At 40.4% G+C, this 22,536-nt stretch overlaps 1 protein-coding gene across 1 annotated transcript in view; it reads right to left on the bottom strand.

Moving 5' to 3' along the window:
* GNA12 (G protein subunit alpha 12) overlaps positions 1-22,536 on the bottom strand; it is a 53,595-nt gene that overhangs the window by 14,922 nt on the left and 16,137 nt on the right. Inside the window, exon 3 of the mRNA XM_067550840.1 lies at positions 21,062-21,277. Coding sequence (XP_067406941.1) covers positions 21,062-21,277 — 216 coding nt within the window. The remainder of the gene's footprint in view (positions 1-21,061; positions 21,278-22,536) is intronic.

The raw sequence follows: 22,536 nt of genomic DNA, 5'->3' as shown, positions 1-22,536 counted from the left end.
GTCAGGCTTTATCTCCCATTTTACAGATGGGTAAACAGGTGCTGGAACAATTTTTATAGTGGTGGTGCTGAGAGATATTGAACTAAATTGTAAACCCTGTATGTAACGGAAGCCACTTGAAGCCAGGGGGTGCAGGATCACCCCCCGTCTCCTAGTTCCAGCACCTATGGGTAAACTGAGACAAAAGTTAATTAGCTTACCTAGGCTAGGTCACAGTCTAAGAGTCAAGAAAAGAATGTGACGTCTCATTCCTAGGACTGTTTTAACTGCTAAACCACAATTTATATTTTAGACTAATCAGCCCTCTAGTCCAGGAAGGACATTTGTCACTAGAACCCTTTCTACTAGAGCTGCCCTTTCTCCACAAGACTGGGAAGAGGTGCCAGTTTTGACTGCAGTCTTGACAAATTCAGTCCTACGCAGAGGCAAAAGCTATTAGTCCCAGCACAATACCCAGCTGTGAACAGATCGTCAATTCATTCTTCAAGCAAGAATGCAAAAGTAGCCTCTGACCAAAACTGAAAGACTGGAAAGTTGGCATTGCTGCAGGAGCAAAATTAATGTGTTTTAGAGGTCTTAACTGTGCATTTACACACACATTCACATTTGGGTCTCAAAATATAAATCTTACCTCAGTTTCCTTGTTTAAATGGTAGTTTAATAACTACAACTTTGTCAGTAATTTACTATCAAGCTACTGATATGTTCTCTCAACCCTCACTGTAGTTTGAAGTTATGGCTGAAAATTAAGGGTTTTTTTTCATTTTCAGTGTTTAGGGCATGAGAAAATAAATGGTTGAATGTTATAGATCATTGCTAGATAAACGGTGTGAAGTAGTCTGTTTGATTTGTTTCTCCCAGAGGCTTAGTGGAAATCTAGACTGCCCATTAACAAATGGTAATAGATCCTTGTGGGTAAGTACTTACATGTGTGCTTTTGGAACATCCAAGAAAGCCTTCCCTATAGAACTCCATTTCTACCTAGCATATGTTAAAACTCCAGTGTAAAATGGATCCTCTTGCAGATACTAAAAACTATCTAAAGAAAACACTTTGAGCAATTAAATATTTCATAATGCTTTTCAAAAGCTTTCAGTGAAGAGGCTATTCATCAGGAAATCAGATGCTCCTATCCTAGATCGCCAGGAGACTGAACACCCCTTAAAAAAAAAAATCACATCTCATAATGTAATTACCAACACTGCTATATGAGCAAGCAAATTAACTTTTAGTGAAAAGATTCAATTCAAATCTAATAGCAGGAGCAGGTATTTGAACTGGCCAGTCTCCACAGCCTTGGATTGCCAAGTGTCCTACTATAAAGCTTCTTTTCAATAAGGGCAAGGCATACTACTAAGCACACAGCCTGGTCCATTTGTCTCACAAATATGCATATTACTGCTATGCTTTAAAAGTGCCGCCGCCTCCACACACTAAGCAATCTTCCTGCCAGGAGCAAACACCAGCAAAACAGCTTTGCCACTATCTCAGCTGCCACTGTCTACAAGCAGGAACTTAAAGAGAAGTGTTTTATTTACAGCCAAAAGTGGTGGGGAGAATCTTGGTAGTTTCATAAAGAGTTTAACAAGCCATTTATATGAAGAATTTGGCATATGCAGCTGTCTTTAGGCAGAGTACAGGAAAAAACTGTTTTAATACTATGTTGTATAGTCTTTCTGCAACATGATGTACTCAACTTGTGGGAGTTATTTAAACTTCTAAAACCAGAACAATTCGCACACCAAATCATTAGTTTAGCTTCAGCCAAGTGATCAAAAATTATCATCGCCCAATACCTTCCATGAAATGGTATCAGCCTGAAGGCAGGTGTCCAAATTGGCTTTTTGGAACTCAAACACAAAAGAGATGCATGGACACTCAGCAACCTTGTAAAAACCTGAGCCATTTCCCCTTCTGTCCCTCAGCCATGCCTAGAGAGAGGTTTGCATAGCCATTTCCTTTGATGTACCTATTTTGAGTCCCGTAGGTGAACTCATTCAAGGGATTCAAGTCAGCACCTCTTCCCACATTAAGTAACCTTAAAAACCTAGAGGAATGTTACAGAGTAGCCATTTCTTTAGAGGAGGAAACTTCATACCAGATGAACAATCTTAATCTACTGTACTCTATATTAGCAGTGTGAATCCAAAGAATGGTGGACTCCCACCATTTTCTTAAAAATGCACTCTGCATGTATGCACAAATAGATTCAGATTTTTACTACCTGACTAAAATAAAAATATTATGAGGCTCATCTGCAGCTACAAATGAAAGCAGTAAAATGTTGTTAGAATGTTGTGTTGCTTTATATTAATCATTAGTTATCCTCCTCAAGCCATACAAAAAAAAAAATCCCCAGGTGAAGAGCATTTGTCAGAAACATTCTTTAGTCTTGAACTTGTGTGCATACAAGTTGTAACAGATTTAAGTAAACCAGTTACTGGCACAAGATAAACAGGTATAATTGGTTTTAAACAGATAAGAGTGTGTCCACAGAAGAATTACGTAAGTTTAACTAAATTTGTATAAAAAAAGATCATAGCATTAGTTATACTAGCGTAACAGTTTAGAGCAGGCCTTATTTGGTCCACAAGACTGCTTTCTTGAATCAGTCAACTTGAATGTTTGTAATTCATGATTCTAAAATGTACTAATTCTGATCGTCCCCACTGAATGGTGGGGCATCTTGATGCATTTTCTTTAATTTCCTTTTAGAAACAAAGGTTTTCTGCTTCCCCATTTATGTTTTTGAAAGATCTTTTATGCAATCCTGACACCAACATGAATTCACATAGGCTGAGGCCTACCCCTTCTCTGTACATACTCCTTCCTGCTTCTTCAGTTTCAACATTGCTGTTACTGGTTAACACTATTGCCCAGACTGGAAGAAAGGCATGTACCATTAACAAAACAGCATAGCTGACTATACACAAAATGCTATCGAATGCACAAAGAAAGCCCATATTGGAGAGAAAAATGTGTTGTCTTTATTCTATTAATTATAGAGGTTACTTGTAAAAGAAGTACAATATTTTCAAGCTAACGTGTGTCCTCTTCCCTTCCTTGCTCACAGTAAACAGGAAAAAAGATGAGACATCTTGTAAGTATGACAGAATGCAAAGGAATTCAGCAGTGTTAATTATTCCAATGCTAAAATATTATTCCTGTACTCTGAAATCTCACCCTGTGGCATTCTACATACCATCAGATTTACCCCGTGTACAAACTGGATTTTTTCTCAAGCTTGTAAATAGTTAATCTGGCTGCTTATTTGCCAGCATTCCCAAGCCTTCTGCTGACTAGCACTTAGCAAGGATTCAAAGAACAGGATTAATTTAACATGGACAATTTCAGATGAGAGATTACATACCCTGTGTGTCTAAGGGGGGGGAAGAAATGAAATTATGTTTTGGACACACTAAAGCCTCATTGCTGACGTTGGATACAGTAGTGTGCCTAGCTCACCCACACATCCTGGTACAAACAGACTACAGGCCTAATCATAAGTATCCCATTAAAAGATTCCTTCCTGTTGCCCTGCCAACTGTTTGAGCGAACACATTGTCTGCAATTGCTGTAAGAACCCTTTTATCTGAAGCACCGGAGGTTCTCTGTGGATTTGAGCAATGCATGCCAACCCAATTTTGATTCTAAATGACACTGACAAACAGCCAACTAAGCATAGAGGGGGAGCAACTGAAAGCAGCAACTTTGCTGTAGCTAAAATAAAAACACTTCAAATCTAACTTCGAGGGCATATCCTAGATCTGGTTAATAATTGGCAAGTAAGTCTAAATTATTCCTAATGGATAGCTGCCATGCAAAAATGGGCAAAGCCACCTACTGCCTCAGAAATTTGTGAAAGCAATTAATTGCTTTTACACTGTATCAAGAACCAAGCATAAGGAGGTTATGAAAGGTAACCTGTTCCCATACTTTAGGTTCCAGTTTTTAGCCACTGCACACACAGTTACACTTATGTGCTTCCCGATGACATTGTAAAGATAGATTAATCTAGAAAAGAGGGTCTTATGAATATAGACTGCTCCGTCAACTTGGAGATCAAACCTAAATCAAGCTTACTAATCAGTTTCCCTTTCAAATAATTTCATTAGGAAAAGGGATGTGAAATAAATATCTGAGATCAACTCTCTTCCTTACAGACTGAGAAACATCTAACACCAGCCATAAGAGAAGTGTGAGCTTAGACCTTTCAGTGGTAGGCCAGCTGGCTAGTTAAATGTTTCAAATTACCTGCAATGTGTACATCCCTTTAGTATTTCACAAAATCTTATCTAGTCTACCTCTACGCCAATGCAATCATGTTCCCCCAGTATTTTCTAAATGCTCTGTCTTACCCAGTTTTAAAAGAATACCATCAATTTAAAGAAACACGGCTGAAGTTTAACTGCATTTATTATCCGTGCCTACGGTTACTATAACCAAGACTGGAAAGAAGTCTCTCACTTTGTAAATTTAAAAGCACTTTTAAAAAAGTGAGTTTTACTGCTTTCCTTGTATATTCTATTCCATTTCTCCTGTTTGTATGGGAGAGAAAAACCTGTCATTAAAAAGGGATGATATGATTGTGAAGCCATATGAACCGACAGCAAAAACCTTAAGGATAGGTGCGCTATCTGGGAACAGTTAGATTTTGAATTGGACATTTCACTTACGTTTTCTTTTTGTTAACTGCACCCCCTAGTCCTATTTATGCTCAGTTGTACTAGCCTAAACAATTCATCTCCTTCAGTGTTTACACCATTCAAATACTTTCAAATTACATGTAAAGTTTTCAAATGTGTCTAAGCCCCACTGATTTTCAGTGCCTAAGCCACTTTTGAAAGTTTTATCCTAAATCCCTTCATCCCCCTCAATCATCACTTGGCCAAGCTACACAGAATTTCATTTTCAACCTCTTCAGATGAAAATCCCTGTAGCATGGTCAACTTTTGATTGTCCTTCAGTTCATTTTGTGTCTCTAATAATGGCACCTACAGCTAACCACTGTAATCCCAGTGGAGTCCCACCAGTTGCAGAAAGGAACAACTCCCTTCGCATATGCAAACTCAACATTTCTCAGTTTTTAAATTACAGGAGTCGACTTATTTTGAAGACTGCTATCATGCTTGCTTCTCCCAATAACTCCTCAGTTTGCCAGAATTTCAACTGAGTTGGCTAGCCATTACTCTCAATACTATGACAGGTATATCACCCAGACTGGATTTTGATTTTTTTCTTACTTATGCTTGGATTAGAATTAATTCTCAGTCCTGGGGGACTTTATATTTTCTCCTCAAAAGCCTTTGTTGCTAGCAAAGAATGTATAGATTTAAATTTGTTTCAGTTTCAGCCCATTGGGGACTAGACCAAGTGCTGTAGTAGCACCTTTATGTTCGGCAGTAAATTAATTCAGAAAGTGAATTGTGGAAGACCAAGGGCTTGTGTGAAGTTATTTCAGTTCTATGGTGGACTGACTAATCACTCAAACACAACCCTGGAGTGCTCTTCATTTAAAAAAGTAATTATTAATCTAACGATGAGCTATATTTACAACTGACATCCACTTAGAAGCTCCTGTTTTATTCACTGAGAGACCCATTTGTTTTACACAAACGTTGTAAGAGACATGGAACAAGATTGGAGAAAGGAACTTAGAGAATAGATGAAATATGAAGACAAGTTCTACTATTGTGTATTTTTGACTAAACAGAAGCTGAATCCTTTTCTTAATGCCCTTTCTACACTTATACTTCAGCCAAGCCATAGTTCAGGCTGAAAGAAGTTTACAAGTGTTTTGCTAGCCACTGAGGAAGTTAACTTGTTAAAGTAAATCCTGACTAAGGCCGTAACTAGTCTACAAATGTTGTACTATGGCCCCATCTATACCTGTTTCAAGCCAGTTAAAGTCTTAGCACCTCAATATTTTAAGCATAGGAAAAAGTTATGCCATTTAACTCAATTTCTTCAGTCTGAGCTTTTACTAATTTTTTTTTCCAGTAGAATTAAGTGAAGATCATGAAAAGTGAGCTGAATTAAGAGGCTTTGGGGGTGAAGTGGGGGAGCAGGCCTTCTTAGAACAAACACCAATGGTTTATTCAGGAGTGAAGCCAACTGAAGCACAAGTCAGCCACAGTCTGAACTGCAGGAATCTGTGTTGTGCACAGAGGAGACATTTAAAAGGTGTCAATAAATTACTTCTCAAAGCAACATGTTTTCCACCTTCTCAAACAGAAACTCTTGCATGATGTTTCCAAGAGCTTTTTAAAAAAAAAAAAAAATGCCAAGTAAATAGAGAGAATTAAGTTTATTTCACATAGCCTCTTTTCTTTAAGCATAGCTGCAAACTAGTAGGAAGATATAAAGCAGAGAAGAGATTCCCCCCCCCCCCCCATTTCTGCCTTTATAGTAGAGAATATAGCTGACGACCCAAAAAGGAGATAAAGTAATAGCCAACCTGTGAAGTTTGGCCAAACCCCTTAAAGAACAGTGATATCTTAGCAGCTCTGCTCTCTCCACTTGGGTTTAATCACCATCTGGATAGTGTGGAAACATCTCAGAAAAGCCTGGGCTGAGATGTGTGCCTAAATTCCCAAGTCTCCTTTGAAGATCTCCACATCAGCATTTGGGGAGCCAAAAAACGAATACCCATCCTCTTCATCATTTTAAAGAGAAAACCAACTCTCAGGAGTAGTCTATACTTAAAACTCACAGCGGCACAGCTGTATTTGCGGCCACTGTAAGAATGCTTGCGTAACCCAACTACTTCAACGGGCGAGAGCTCTCCTGCCAACATGATAAAACCACCTAAATGAGCGGTGGTAGCTATGTCGGCGGGAGAGCTCTTTCCTGTTGACATAGTGCTGTTCACACAAGTGCTTATGCCAACAAAATGTATGTCGCCAGGTGGGGACGGGGACACAGAGGGTGTTTTTTCACACCTCTGAATGACAAAGTACTACTGTAGACAAGGCCTCAGAAAATGATGAAATTGAAAGCCAAATGTCAGGTTTCCTCTGTGTCCAGGAGTAGAGGGAGGGAACTTGTCTGGGACAGTAGGAGCCCAAGGCCTGCCCCAGTGCTCCTCTCTTCCTCCCAGCTAAATACCATATGGGCATAAGCTCTCATAAGAGTATTTAAAAGACTTCAGTTTCTCCAGAAGGCAGACTAGACATAGTTAGAGCAGTGACTCCTTCACACCCGAAAGCATCCTCACAGCACTGATTCATACACTTCATGAATGTAGCTGAATTACAACTTAACTGACAAAGAGACTTGGTGGAATAAGTCTCATGACTCAGATTATTGGTATAGAGGGGCATAGATTGCTGAGAAAGGACAGGTGGAATAAAAAGGGAGGATGTGTTGCATTATACATCAAGAACTTACACATCTCTGAGGTCCAGAAGACTGAGAGGCAGACCAGTTGAGAATCTATCGATAACTAGAAAAGTGAGTAAAAAAGGGATCTGCTATAGACCACCAAATCAGAAAAACATTATGGATGAGGCATTTTTATAACGAACAACTGAAATATCCAAAACACAAGACATACTAGTAATGGGGAACTACCTACCTAGACATTTGTTGGGAAAATAATATGGCAAAACAGAAAATAATTCTTGAAATGTATGGGAGGACAACTTTTTGTTTCAGAAAGTGGAGGAAGTAACCAGGAGGACAACCATTTTAGATTGGATACTGACCAACAGAGAAGAATTGACAGTAAATCTGCAGGTGGAACGCAATTTGGGTGATGTGATCATGAAGTGATAGATTTCATGATTCTAAGGAAAGAGCAGCAGAACAGAGACAATGCTCTTAAAAAAAAAACAGACTTTAACAAATAGAGCTGGTAGATAAGGTCCCATGGGAAGAAAATCTAAGGGAAAAAAGGCTCTCAGCCAGGACAGCTGGCAGTTTCTCAAGGAGACAGTGGAGAAAAAACCGAGAAAATTTCTCCTTTAGAAAATTATGGGGGGACCTGATAACCGTCTTCAAATATGTTAAAGGCTATTAAAAAGGAGACAATGACGAATTGTTCTCCATGTTCACTGAAAGCAGGACAAGTAGTAACACAGCAAGGGAGATTTAGGTTAGCTATTAGGAAAATCTTTCTAACTATAAGGGTAGTTAGTAGGCTTCCAAAGAAGGTAGTAGAATCCCTATCACTGGAGGTTTTTAAGAACAGGTTGGATAAACACCTATCAGGAATGGTCCTTATGGTTTTATCTGGTCCTGCCTTAGTGCAAGGGGCTGGACATAACTTCTGAAGTTCCTCCCAGCCCTACATTTCTATGAACTACTTATTTTAGCACTGAAATGGAGGGGAAGAGAGGAGACGAGGATGAGAAATGAGATTTGTGGATGGCAAAGGCAGTGACCATCTTGAGGGAGATGTGGGATATTAGAAATGATGATGGGCTGAATGGTGGGGTGGATAGAGAGTTACTTCTATCATGCAGTGGAGCATACAGTACTACAGCAACTATTTAAAGTAACAAAAGTGAATGGGTTAGAGTGATCATGGGAGGAAAACTGGGTTAGTGAGAACTATATCAGTAACAGAAATTGTACAGAAAGATCAATGTTTGACAGCTGACAGGAACACAATAGATGAAACTGGGAAAATGATTAATATTTCACTCCCACTTGTGTATTATCTGTAGAGATTATAAACTCTTTGGGGCACGGCCTGCCTTGTGTCTGAAGCACGTAGCACACTTTCAGTGCAGCCAGTCAGCAATGACGTTGCCCTGACGCTTAAGTGTCTCAATCATCTGTTCTCATTGGAAAATAAGCATTTACAAACTGATATGCTAGTTAGTAATAAAAACAAGTATTTGCAGGAGATCCTTGTTTGCTTACGAGTTTGTTTACATTTACTGCTTATTCTGGTTTCTTCTTTCTAGCCTAGTCAGGCTAGCCTTTCCAAAGGAGTCTAAGGGAGTTCAATACCCAAAAGCCATTAAAATTCAGTGGGAGTTTGACACTTACCGCCTTTGAAAACTCAATCTTAACTCGGTTAAGATTAGAGCAGAACGCTAGTTCCACTATAGTAAAGGTCCCTCTTGGAGATAGAGGGAGACAGCTGTCTTGTCCCACTAGGGAAGGTCAGAGCCCCTTTTCTTGCCTCCCTTGTGAACTAGTATCTGGAGAAACCCTGACTGTCTGGGTGAGGAGCTGAGAAAAGATATGCTGGGAGCGTGCACCAAGAGCACATTGTGAGACTGGAGCAAGGAGTTGAGAATGGGCATGCTTGCTGCATATTCAGGCTCTCCAGCTGTGAGGGTAAGGGATGGGAACACACACTGACATGAATGGGGCAGCTCACACTTCTCAGAGTGATTGTTTCAGACTATATTCACCTCCCTGGAGGTGTTCTCATTCAGCTAGGATCACTGAGATGAATGGACCACTTCACACCTCTGAGGTTAGGTCTACACTAGCACCTTTGTCAGTAAAACTTTGTTAGTCAGGGGTGTGAAACACAACTCTCCCCTGCACCCCTCCCCCCAGTGACAAATTTGAGAGAGAGAAGCTGCTGTGGACAGTTCTAGGTTGGCAGGAGACACAGTTGCAGCAGTACGGCTGTGACACTGTAAGGTCTCATGTGTAGACCTAGCCTGAGCCTTCTATGCTTTGGATGGACATGCAGAGCCTCGTTCCTCCAGCATGCCTCTATCCTTCCTTAAAAAAAAAAAAAAAAAAAAAAAAAAGGACTTCCTTTCAGGATTATAATGTGCTGGGAAAATTACCTTATAAAAACAGCCTGCATGGTGGGACTCCCTGAGCTGCAGCACAGGAAGCTAGTCATAGGATTTCCAGGTTCCCAACTCCAGGGCAGGGAACCTGATAGCCTATAAATCCCCAACTCCAGCAAGGAGCTAGCAACCACAAGAGTGCTGTCAGGTTCTCTGCCATAGAGCTGTGGACCTGGAACATCTGCAGGTTTCAGTGAAAGGTTTGTGGAATCTGCAACATAGTAAAACATTTTCCTTCAATGAATCATCATTTTCTGAAGAAACCAAGTTTGTTCAGAAAATTTCCCAACCAACTCCATTAAGAATTCTTCTCTGTTTAAAGGTCAATCAAGCGCTCTATAATCTGTATGGCTACTCGGAATGGGGATGTGGTCTAGGGTTAGTGGTTCAAATATGGAGTCATTTGAGCAAAGTGTTTCAGAGATATGCTTTCCACCAAAAAAACTCCTTCTTAAACTTCTTAAAGTTCACAGATTCTACCAATTTTTGAGAGGCATACCTGGGCTTCTAAAGTTATAATGGCTTAATGGGGCAGTAAGGAAAGAGCGAGCTGCAAACAATGGTGCAGAGGTGTGAGTTGAGAAGAGATACCACATACTTGAATTGACTGTCATAACCACATAATAAATGGTCATAGATTCCATCACCAGCCGTGTCCAGATTCCCTCACCAGCCCTGTTAGCAGGAGCATACAGAGAACATTTCAAAGCAAGACCATTATCCCCTCTCCATGATAAAGTTTGATTGAGGGGCAGGAGGCACTTAGGAATCACATAGCAACTGTGTCTCATTGTAAAGAAAACAGTGCACTGTCACTCAGAAAACCTGGGCTCTATTCGTGGCCACGGTCACTGGCAGGTCAGTGGCAAGGCCAAGTCACTTCAACTCCCTGTGTTTCAGTTTCCCCATCTGTACAATGGGGATAATGATGTTTCCTGATTGGCAAAAGTCTTTCACGTGTTCAGATGAAAAGTGCTACAGAAGAGCTAAGTAGCACTCATTACCTGGCCTTTGTTACATCTCAGCTGCAAGCCTACATGACAACTACATGACCACTAACTACCAAAACCATTTTTTTTTTTTTAAAACAAAGAAAATCCACTGACAAAAACCTTCTTTAACACAGAGTTAAGGTTGCCCCAGTGGTATCTCATACCATTTCAGAACATCGAGTTCCACACACTTCTCTGATTTTCCAAAGTTTCTGAATACAAAGTGAAGGTACACCTCCTTAACTTCACCCCCAATACAGCCATACTCCACTTTGCCTTTATACTGTCCTGAACAGGAGCTACCTAAACCTCTTCTATACTCAGACACTTAAGCTACTCCACATAAATAAATACCTTCGTCGCTAAATTTTATTATCCCTTCATCATCCTGATATGCACGATGGTATCCAACACTATACACCCATTTACCTTTAATTGAACTTCAGACCACACTCAGTATCCACCTAACCCGCTTACAATTCCTAGGGCAAGAGGACCCCTGGGCCCACTATTGACAACATGACACTGGAAAGACATATACCACTCAAGGTGCACATGCACCTCTTTTCTTCGATCATACCCAGAGGGGTCAGGGAGAGGTGCTCACATACATGAAGAGAAGCATGGTTCCCGCAGATCACCTCATATCAGTCACAGGTCTGCTCAACTGCTCCAACTAACCCCTCTACCACTGAACACAGCTACAACTAACAGCGAATGCAGCTGGAGCGTACACAGATAAATTCCCAGTAGCTATTGCCAGTTCCAGAGGTAGTTAAGGTTCCATGGGTGTGTATCTTCACTCCGTATCCCCTTCTTTTCTAGAATAACTGCTGAACTTGATGCTCTGGACAATCATGAGATGCCAGTGGTCAACCTTAATTCTGTTAAAGGAGTTTGTCAATGAATATATATTTTCCCCTCAAAAGAAACTTTCGGTAGTTTACAGCACCTCCACTCTCCCAGAACAGGAGCTCTTGTGAAGGGACAGAGGACTGGTCTACACTACAGAGTTTTGTCAACAAAAGTCAGCTTTTGTACTATATTATTTATTATACCTCCAGTACAGAAGAATACATTCCTGAAACTGATGTCTCTCTAAAAATTATTTCAACAATGCAAGAGACTTGAAAATTAAGATCTATTTTAAATTACTTCCTAAACATGGACACAAAACAGCTTAATCAAAAGCCAACTGGGTTGGATTTAGACCTGTACAGATCTGAGTTTTCTTGCACACTTGAGAACAGATTACACCAGTGGATTTTAACCACAGCTGGGTACTGGCTCAGTGAGGGGATAAGCTGAAGTTTCCTCTCTTGTTTCTCACACCATGTGCCAGCATTTCTTGATGGGAATGCAAAAATTAATTACAGCTGGACTTGCTCTGAACCAATCCCTATACCCAAAATCCTGCAAGCTTTAGAGTAGCACTAAGTATTTAAGACAAAAATACAAAAGTGTTACTTTAATTGTTGGTTTTATGCATAATAAAAGTATAGACTCTTGCTAGGAGTAGACAGTGCAATCTCAGGAATTAGGATCACAAGGTAATTCTTCATTCTAAAAGTCTAAGGTCTGGTCTAAACTACAGAGTTAGATCGACGTAGGCTGCCTTATGTTGACCTTTGAGCGTCTATACTAAAAATCTAGCTCCCACCAACGTAACTTGCTCACTTAACCACCTCCACAAGAGGCATAGCGCTTAGGTTGATGTAGTTAGGTCAACGCAGCATCAGAGTAGACACTGCATTGCTTATGTCAACTGTTGCTGCCTTTCAGAAACTGTCACACAATGCCCCATATTGGCAGTTAAATCGGTGCAACAGCTCCAGGTGAGGACGTGCAGCACCAACACAAGGAATGTAGCATGGACGTGTAAAACCGATTCAGTTACTACAGTGGCTGTATGTCGACACAACTTAAGGCAAGATTACACTACAAAATTAAGTCAACCTAACATGTCATGCTTTAGCAGAAGTGTTGTAAGGGAATAGGCACTATTAGACGTGACAGACTGCAGGCACATGACAAAGAAAGAGCAAGGACTGGTTCAGCATCTATGCTAGAAACCTAAACAGGAGTTCAGGAAATTCTGAAAATTAAATTTCACTAGACATGAGCTTCAAAGACATACAAATGTGTTCCGGACACAGGACTGGAAATGTACATTAGAGTAGGAAGGATTTGATGACAGGAAGTATTTTCAGGGGAAAGTATGGCCATCATTGTGCAAGATGCAAATTATGGCCACAAATTCTGAACACTGGAATTGTAACCAAATTACTTTTCATCCTGAACATACCAAAATCCAAATGAAAACTCACTTGCATTTGAAGAGCCAGAAACAGAGACTCCTACAGAATTTAGTTTAGTGCTAGAAACATGAGGCTTTTTTCTTGCCTCCAAGACCATATAATTTGTGGAGAACCAGACAAGCGCTAAACCTTAACCATTTGGAAGTTGCAAGCAGCAGACATTGATAAAATGCCTGGAACATGCTGTGTGTTCTATAGACCTAAAATATGGTCCCTGCCCTGAAGTGTTTATAACTAATTAGACAGAATGCAGATGAAGGATTGTGGCAGAGAGGGGCAGATACAATACAGAAAACCAAAGCAGTGGTTCTCATTCCATGGATTTTATTTAAACATAAGCTATTCCCAGCAATCTCTCTAACCTCCAATGTCTGACATACCTGTTCCTTATTAGCAGTTCATATTTATCATACAGAAACATGTTCCTTTTACTCTTTGCCTCATCCTCCCAATTCCCATGCAGACTGCATTTCATCCAGCTGTTGCACTTTGCCATAAACCTAGATGGAAGCTCTCTGGGGCAAGAACTGTCTTTTTGTTCACGAATACCTTATTACAGTTAGCTTTTAACCCTTAGTTGAAGCCTCTAAGACAGTGATCCCTAAATGTTTTCCATCATGTCTCCCCTTAACCAGTTTACGTTCCACTGGGGGCCGGGACTGGAGCTGCGGCTGGGGGTCAGGGCCACAGCCATAGCCTGGAGCCGAGGGCAGAATGGAGCTGGGGGCACAGCGGGGATGGGTGGCACTCCCTCTTTGCCCCCTGTAGGATCTGGCCTGGCACCACCATGTCCCCCCAAATGTTTCTCTGCACCCCCAGGGGGTGCACCCCACAGTCTGGAGATCACTGCTCTAGGAGATACTGTAGCACAATCAGTGTCCTTTCTTGGTTTTAAATTACAGATAAAACAGCCAAGCAGAAGATAACAAAACAGACATGTTTATATCCTTTGCTCTACTTCAGAGTTATCTCCTCTGGTAGATTGGGACATCTCACGATTGCTCTGCCCGAGGAGCAGCTTTTGTTGCATGTGCTCCAGCCTGGAAGAAGAAACAAGCCTCATGAAGGAAGGATATTGTACCAGTGTTGTATATTCTGCATAGATTTCCAACTGATTTCCACTGAAAGGTTATTTTTGATCTTTGACAACCTCAATGGTTTGAGTCTTGCCTACTTTTGAAGCAAAGTCTCGCCTCATGATGTTCCACAGCACTTATGGTCCAGTGAGATGCTCAAGCTAAGAGTTCCTTTGTTTAAATAACAGGGGGATACTAAGCAATGGAGAAAGAGGATTGGGCCTATGCCATTTCATTGCTGCTAAAGAGAGTTGCCATGATTTTCCCATCTTATGTACTCAGTATACACAATACAAGAAGAGGTGAATAAACCAACCACACTTTCTTGTGTCCATAGGAGAGCCACTATTCTTGCATGGAGTTTCCCTAGTGCCTTTGACCAAGTACTCAAGTCTGATGAGCTTGGGAACCAGTGCTGTTTCAAGAGGTTGCAGTCATGGCTACAACTCCTAAGCCCATACCATTTGTCTGAGGCCACCATGTGGAAGGGCAGGGCTGAGCCTATCCAAGGAAATCAGAGAGGCTAGAAACGGCACATATGGAACTCCCGATTACACAAAAGTGCTTAGAATTGAGCCCAAGCCGGAGGTTTTCCACTTCCAGCAAGAGTATAGGGACAAGAGTATGTATTAGAGACAAGCAACCAAGGATTTTGTAAGAACAAGCTCCTTTGTGGAAGCAGCCCTCCAAATCAAGTATTCTGTCTCCATCTGCTGGCAGGGAGGAATGTAATCCAACTATCTGAGGTAGTACAAAAGACCTCAGAGAGAACAAGTGTTACAGGGTATCTAGTGAAATGATAAAATGTATTCCTTTAAAAAAATACAGACAAAACATTGGGGGGAGGGGGCAGGGGGAGGAAGAGAGTCACATACTGATTACAAAAGAATTCTTATTCTTGTAGCTAAAAAATGAGGACAGAGACCTGACAATGTAACCAAATACACAATGAAGCTTGTGTCCCAAAAAACTACTTGCTTGCATACAAGCAACAGAGGAACCAGGAGGGGATGGGGAGGGAGGAGGGGAAGAGAGGGGGCAGGATATGAAGAGAATGAAATTTGTTAGCCTGCTTTAGAAGGAGAGAGAGACTGAAGCTAAGAAAATACTGCTATTGTAGAATCCACCCACTCAGTTCTGAAAGGCTCAAATACCCAGACAGGGATTTACAGGCAGCACTTCAATGCATTGTGTATGAAGCAGAAAGTGCTGCTAAATGCCTAAAGGCAGCGCCTCTGATCTTAGCGAAGAACATTTCAATTTATATTAGGTTATGATCAAACAGCCATTTTCCCCAACAAGCTTTCCACGGCTAAACTAATGGATTAAGTTAGCATTACAAAGGAAGGCACCTGTAGATTAGGCTTTTTCGCTATAGGTAGTCAATCCATTCATCCATTTACAAAAATATACTAGTTACTAAAAAAAAGTATAGACAGTTCAAAAACAGAACAACTCCTATGGTATGGTTTGGTAGACAGGTATAATGTAAAATGACAAAACAAAAAGAGTTACTACTCAGAGCTTAAGTTTAACACAAAGGTAATACAGGGTGGTCTTGTAGTCAATTTAACACTAAAGACACTTTACAGTGTTATGCAAGGTCTTCACTCCAGCCAAACATCTTCTAGAACAGTGGTTCTCAACCAGGGGTACGCGTACCCCTGGGGTATGCAGAGGTCTTCCAGGGAGCACATCCACTCATCTAGATATTGTATAGTTTTACTACATGCTACATAAAAAGCACTAGTGAAATCAGTACAAACAAAAATTTCATACAGACAATGACTTGTTTACACTGCTCTATATACTGAAATGCAATACTTTTATATTCCAATTGTTTTATTTTATAATTATATGGTAAAAATGAGACTTCTTCTGTTAAAGTGTGCAGTGACACTTGTATTTTTATGTCTGATTTTGTAAGCAAGTAGTTAAGTGAGGTGAAATTTGGGGTACGCAAGACAAATCAGACTCCTGAAAGGGGTACAGTACTCTGAAAAGGTTGAGAGCCACTGTTCTAGATACATTCCTAAAGCCTGGCTTACACAGTTGTACCAGTTTAACTAAAGATGTTGAATGATTAAGTTAAACTGGTGAAAAACTGTGCAGGCACTTATTTCAGTTAAACTGAAACAAATCTGAGGGTACGTCTTCATTGATGGCAGCAAAGTCACCGCCATCAGATCAATCTATCTGGATTGATTGAGTGGTCAGTGAAGACCCACTCAATTGATCCGGAAGTCGACTTGTTAAAACCACCCCCCTCAGGTAGCACAGCGGAGCGAAGACGCCGCACACACTGGAAGTTAAGAAGTCAATGGGCGTTACACCAGCTACTCTGCACAGCTTGTGTAACTCCCGTTGACTGCCGCCAAATTGTAAGGTAAGTGTAGAACAGGCCTCATTTTTAATCTTAAATCAGTAATTGATTTAAATTAAAAAGACTAAGGAGTAAAGTTCTATGTGAATAAACTGACTTGGTTAAATAGAAATAAAGTCACACCTTTAGTTAAACCAATTGAGTTTCTCATATATACACAAGACCTAAAAATCAACAGAGGCACATTAAATCTGGTTTATATCTACTTAGACCAATTTAAGTGCCCATGTAGGGATTTAACCAAACAAGTACACGTGTGGACAAGACCTAAACTAGTATCTACAATATGGGGTTAAAATAAGCCTTCCACTTCCTCGCTGAAAAATTGTGGGTGTTAAAAACCAACACAAAAAAAAGCCAGATCACAAGTTGCTCCCAATCTCCATGACCTCAGCTATCAGCCTTTTGCTACATCCTAATGAGATTAGGCACTGCATGAATAGCCGTAAGAGCCAATAAGAGGTGAAGCAGAGCCATTCAATTTATTAAGCAGCAAGATTATTTTTGAAAGGACTTGTCTAGTAACATGCCAATTTGTAGTACCTACACCCACAAGACCATTTTAATTCTATGCACCACATAATGTTTATGAAGCTTTAATTCAATAAACTACGTTTCACTTATATTTAATGCATCATTCCTATTGTATCTGGGTGCCATATCATGCATTACAGTTGATAATTTAAGACAGGAATTCAAAGTTACGTTATTCACAGCAGTCTGAGTTACAAGTAGTATTCTGTATTGCTGTAGGTTCCATTTACATCTTTGTATATAAAATACTGCCAAGTAATAGTTCTGGGTCCCAGAACAGTTTTGTTTTCACTAGTAGCCAAAATTCCTATTTCTACATAACCAATTTAAGTCAGAGGTACATTAGCTCAGAGGTTCCTAAACTGTGGGGGTGCACTGATGAGTTTATCGGAGGACACAAGGACCTGACAGGTCAGCACTAAAGGGCCAGGAGTCTGGAGGGGGCTCTGTCCGAGTGGTCTTTGCTGAGAGGACAGGGCTCCCTGACCATCTCACTCCTCCGTTGCTGCAGCCACCAACCGGCAGTTACCTTCCTCTGCTGGGGAGGCCAGCAAAGACCCTAAGAACAGCAAGCCAAAGGCTGCACCCCAGGAGTACCTGCCAGACACAGCCACCTGCTGACCCCAACCTTTCAACATGCAGAGCCTTGTCCCTTCCCCCACTGGACAGAGCCTGTGCTGGCAAAGCAGACAGGAGTAGGGTCAGGATGGGGCTTTGTCCAGAAGACAGGGGGATGGGAGGGGGCAGTTCTCCATTCCACTCCCGACCACAGCCAGAATAGCCCCGTTAACTTCCCCTGCATAGAGCGAGTAGAAGGCAGGTGGGGAACCAGGTCGCAAAAGCTAAGACCACCTGACCACTGCAGGGAGCATAATGTTTCCTCAACTGCCAATCATGAGTACCCCCCCCCCCCCAAACCCTCCTATGGGTACTGAAATGACTTTTAATGGGGGAGCTCAGCAAAAAGTTTGGGAATCCTTGCATTAGTTGTTACAAGTACTACTGACTTGAACATAAAGGTGAAGCTCTGGTGTCTTTAGCATGCACCTCTGCCTTCTGTTTGTTTAAAGCTTGTAGCTGAAATTGGAGAACGCAAAAAGCCTTAATTTAGTCTTGGAACGCTTGTTTTATCAAGGAAAAAGTATTTTCAATTTAATACAATTTCATTGCTATTCAGTGATATAATAATTCTCCACTCTGCCACCTGCACAACCCCAACCAAATGTATGTCATCCTGTAATATTCAAAGGCTGTTTTTCCTGTAGCCAACTTCAGCCACTCGTAAGGGGTGAGTTTCCAATCCCACTATCATTAGAAAAGCTCAATGGGGTCATAAAGCCTGTAGATCCAAAGAGTCTCAGTTATTTAGGGTCAGCAAATATAACTAAGCATTTTAAGAAGATAATAATTTACAGAGTTAGTTTGGTAAGCCAGACACCTGCATGAAAAACTTAAATCTGCAAAGGATGTTTAGATATGCTGAAAGTACAGAAGATTCATTTATAAGTTATTAACACACCTAGGAAAAAATTTAACCCAAATAAATTTCTAATGACTATTAGTTGTGGTACCGAGGTATATTGGCAAGGTTTTGTCCCCCTTCCATGCTCCTTTTAAATAAACCCCTTCTGGCATTACCACACAAAGTGAAACAGAATACAGCTTTTTCTTTGAGGAATGCAAAAAACTTACCAAACTGAAAAAGCTATCTATTTTAAGACAGTCACTCCCGGTCTGAGAATTTTTAAGTCATGTTTCAGCAAGAGCACAATTTTACAGTGAAAGTTACAGATCTCTGGAAAAGGGATATGATGGAAGTACTGACAATCTTAACTGTAATAGCACAAAAAGAAGAGCTCTGACTATCTGGCATGGATTCTTACTATTAAAAGACATAGCTAAACAGAAATGTTTGTTTTAATCTTGTTATAAAATATTCCATTAATTCCAGTTATTCCTTTTAGGGCCAAAAAAGGAAGACAAAGCAATGCTGTAATTCTTGCCCTTAAACTTCAAGCACATTCCATTTCAAGAACTTCAGAGTTTATTTATGCAATTAGTTTTCAAAAATGCTTTTCCAGAGTCAGGCAACAATGAGAATATACAGACTGGCATGTATTTTATGAAGTTATTGAAATTAAACCAAAAATTTGACTCCTTAGAAAAAGAGTAGAGTTACAGGGCCACTTTGCTTCCTTGTATGAAAGTACTAACAAGAACATTGCAGACTTGTGTATCTGAGCACAAGAGCATGGTGCAAAGGAAAACAGGCTAATTTCTAATATCGGCAAAAAAATATGTTTTAATGCTAGATAGTTATTGGTGTTATAGTAATAATGCAACTGACAGTAATGTATCTGTTACTCTTATATCACAATGCTTAGGATGTAAGATGACTAAGATTCATTTGGACTGCCTATTTCCTCCTTAACTATGAACTGATAGTGTGTGGGTGGAAGTCTGCACAAGTAACAGTTTCCCATTCCAGACCTTAAAAGTATACAAACTAATCTCAAATCTGAAGAATTACAATCCCAGCCAGATGGAAGACACAGACCCCATGTTTTAAGATGTCTCAGATCACAGCAGCACACATAAGGGAGTCTTTAGAGTACTTGTTCATTTCCAATTTTAATGTTTGCTTAAATCTAAAGCTCTGCACTTGACCTTGCCTCCCTCCCCACCCTTTCAGCCTCAAACACTACGGTTGTTCAGAGAGTGGGGGAGAATGGGAGATGTAAAGGCGTTTTTCTTTCTCCTGTTTGAGGAAAGTGGTAATACAGATATTGTAATATATCAAGGGGAGGCCCGAACTTGGAATTCACTACTATTGGGCTCACTTTTGCATCTGGCAATTCTGATATACATTCTCCATCACACAGAATTAAATTCCTTTCTTTGAATACTTACTGTTATTTATAGCAGCAAAGCAAGGAAAACACTATTTAGAATAATTAAAAGTCTTTCTTAAACCCAATTTTAGGAAGTCACAACATCTCTTTTCAATGAAAAAAAAAAAAAGAAGTGTTTTCTGTGAGGTTACAGATTGAGCAACATGGCATATAACATAACACTACATAAGCAGAGAAACCAAACCACTGAAGGGACTGGTCAGATTTTAGTCATCATCATGCCACTGTTTGAACCTAAATAGGTAGCCACATCTTAAGAATAGTTAGTGACAACCAAAAAGCTCAACCAACCAAAAAGGCTATTGTTCCTCAACAACCACCTCTTTATTTGGGGGGGGTGTGGAATGAAAGAGGGGTGGAGAAGATAGGGGAATAAAGGGCGGTCATCAACTGCTGCAACAGGCATAATTAATACATACGTACATGTTCATTCACGTCAAGGACAAAAATGTTCAACATCAGAAGGGCTAATAATATCTGCATTTTATATTATGCAATAAGTTTTGTGCTGACCTCTAGAAGTCTGTTCAAAAAGGAAGACAGGAAAACCATTTTTATTCTTAGGCTGACATCCAAGTACTGCTTCAAGCGCAACTTGCTGATATAAAAAAGGAAAGGAAAAAAATCCAAGAAGAACAGCTTGGAAAGGGATCACATTAACTTCAAAAGAGTTGATCTGCAAATAGTAGTAGTCTGCCAGTATCAATATAAAGCAAATTGGCAAAACTGAACAGATATAAAAGTACACATTAATCAGTAGCCTACTATGATCAGCCCAACTGAGCAGCTCAGATTTTTTTTAGTTGAACCATTTTCCTGCCTTTTTTGGTTCATCTTGTTCTTCCAGTCTATCCATTCGTGTCCACTTAGTCCACTCTTGTCTACTGCCCTGCAGTTTTTTCAGTTTGGCTTCAATTACTGCTCATTCCTGCTGCTGTAGCATGCTCAGATTTATAGCATTGCTACAGCTTGCTTGAATTATGGCCCCACACAGGATTTTAGCAAGCTGTTCTTAAACTGGATTAAGACTGAGAAAAACCCTTTTACAACATTTCGTTCACCATACGGTTGAAGGTACTCACCAGCTGATACTCGCTCCGACGGCTAAAAGCTTCCTTGATCCCAGAATCCCTCCACAGTGCGCTTAGTGCAGGTACATACAGCTGGAATGTGGCAGGTTCTATAGGCATTCCAGCTTTGTTTTCAAAAGCCATCAAAAACATTCCATGCTTCTCATTCTCCGTGTACTGCCAAGGGATCCCTAGTTTGTCCCGTGCATCAACGAGAACCCTGCAGCCCTACAGAATGATTCAGATAAAACAGAGTCAGTGATCAAAAATAAAAGTGTAAAGGAACTCAACTTAAAAGTACATGAAAATTACCGTGGCACAAGTCAGTATTCCTGTGGGAGGACAAATCAGAAAGGGGTCCAAAATATGCTCCTTTGGAAGGACAAACATATGAAGGAACAAAAACCTGCCTTGTTTAAGCAACATAGCTGCTATATATCTGGTGGGGGGGAAAACAAAGACTGCTACAACAACATGGCTAGACAGCGAAGGATAAAAATAAAGACCTATACCAAATGTGCACTAGAACATTTTCTGACTGGCAACTTATAAGCAAGTCTCACCTCGATCATTGTATTATCCCAACACCTACTGAAGCAGCCACATGCCTCAAACAGTGTGAAGTGTTAACCTCTCTTTCCACCGGTCCTTAGCAGATGGATACTGACATCAGTTCATGTCCCATTCTACTCCTGAGAAAGCTAGCCTAATATAGCCCAACAAAAAGCAGTTTTAATGAAGATTAATTGAAAGATTTGGCAGGATTGAAAGGCTGAAATAATTTTGGTTGCACACAATTGAAAGTCCTTCAGTTCAATAGTGCACTCTTATCCCTAAACCCAAATTATTTTTTCCCCTGAAGTACTGCAGAGCCCTGCAGTGATTTCACTTACTATCCATCCATGACCTGAAATTCACACTGTATTATAAGAGCTACCAGAAAAGTCTGCTGGAACATGAAACTGACTTAAAAGGGAGGAGGTGGGACCAGTGTGGATACTTCATAGCATTTTTCTTGCTATAGACCCTGGGGTCTTAGGAAACTTTGAAGGTTACCATGTAAAAAGACAGGGACTTTCTAAAAAAATATCATGTGTGTATATCATAGATATGGAGAGCTGGCCACATCTCTCCATACCTGGACTGGACTTTAAGTTAATAGCTTTGATCCTATTCTAAGTCTGCATTGTTCTTGAGACACCTCTTCCACCAAGAGGGCTGTCTATCTCGAGCATTCGGAGACAAATGCCAGTTTGTAGACAGAGCAAGACATTTCAGTTTACTTGTAATAAAGATTTCATATTATCCTGTACATTTTCATATTGCAGGGCTGGGCAAAACAGGTATAGCTTGTCCTCCAATAGCAAGTTTTCTTTACCTTGTCACATCCATAAAAAGGCTTTTTGGTGAGTAAATTGCCACCTTCTGATTTCAATTTTCTAACAGTCAGATTTTGGGAGGAAAGATACCTACCTCTCTAACCAAGT

The sequence above is a fragment of the Emydura macquarii genome, unplaced genomic scaffold (assembly GCF_026122565.2).
Source record: "Emydura macquarii macquarii isolate MOO-44397 ecotype Brisbane River unplaced genomic scaffold, CSIRO-AGI_Emac_v2 contig_1348, whole genome shotgun sequence".
NCBI classification, from domain to species: Eukaryota; Metazoa; Chordata; order Testudines; family Chelidae; genus Emydura; species Emydura macquarii.
This window is presented reverse-complemented; position numbering and strand designations above follow the sequence as displayed.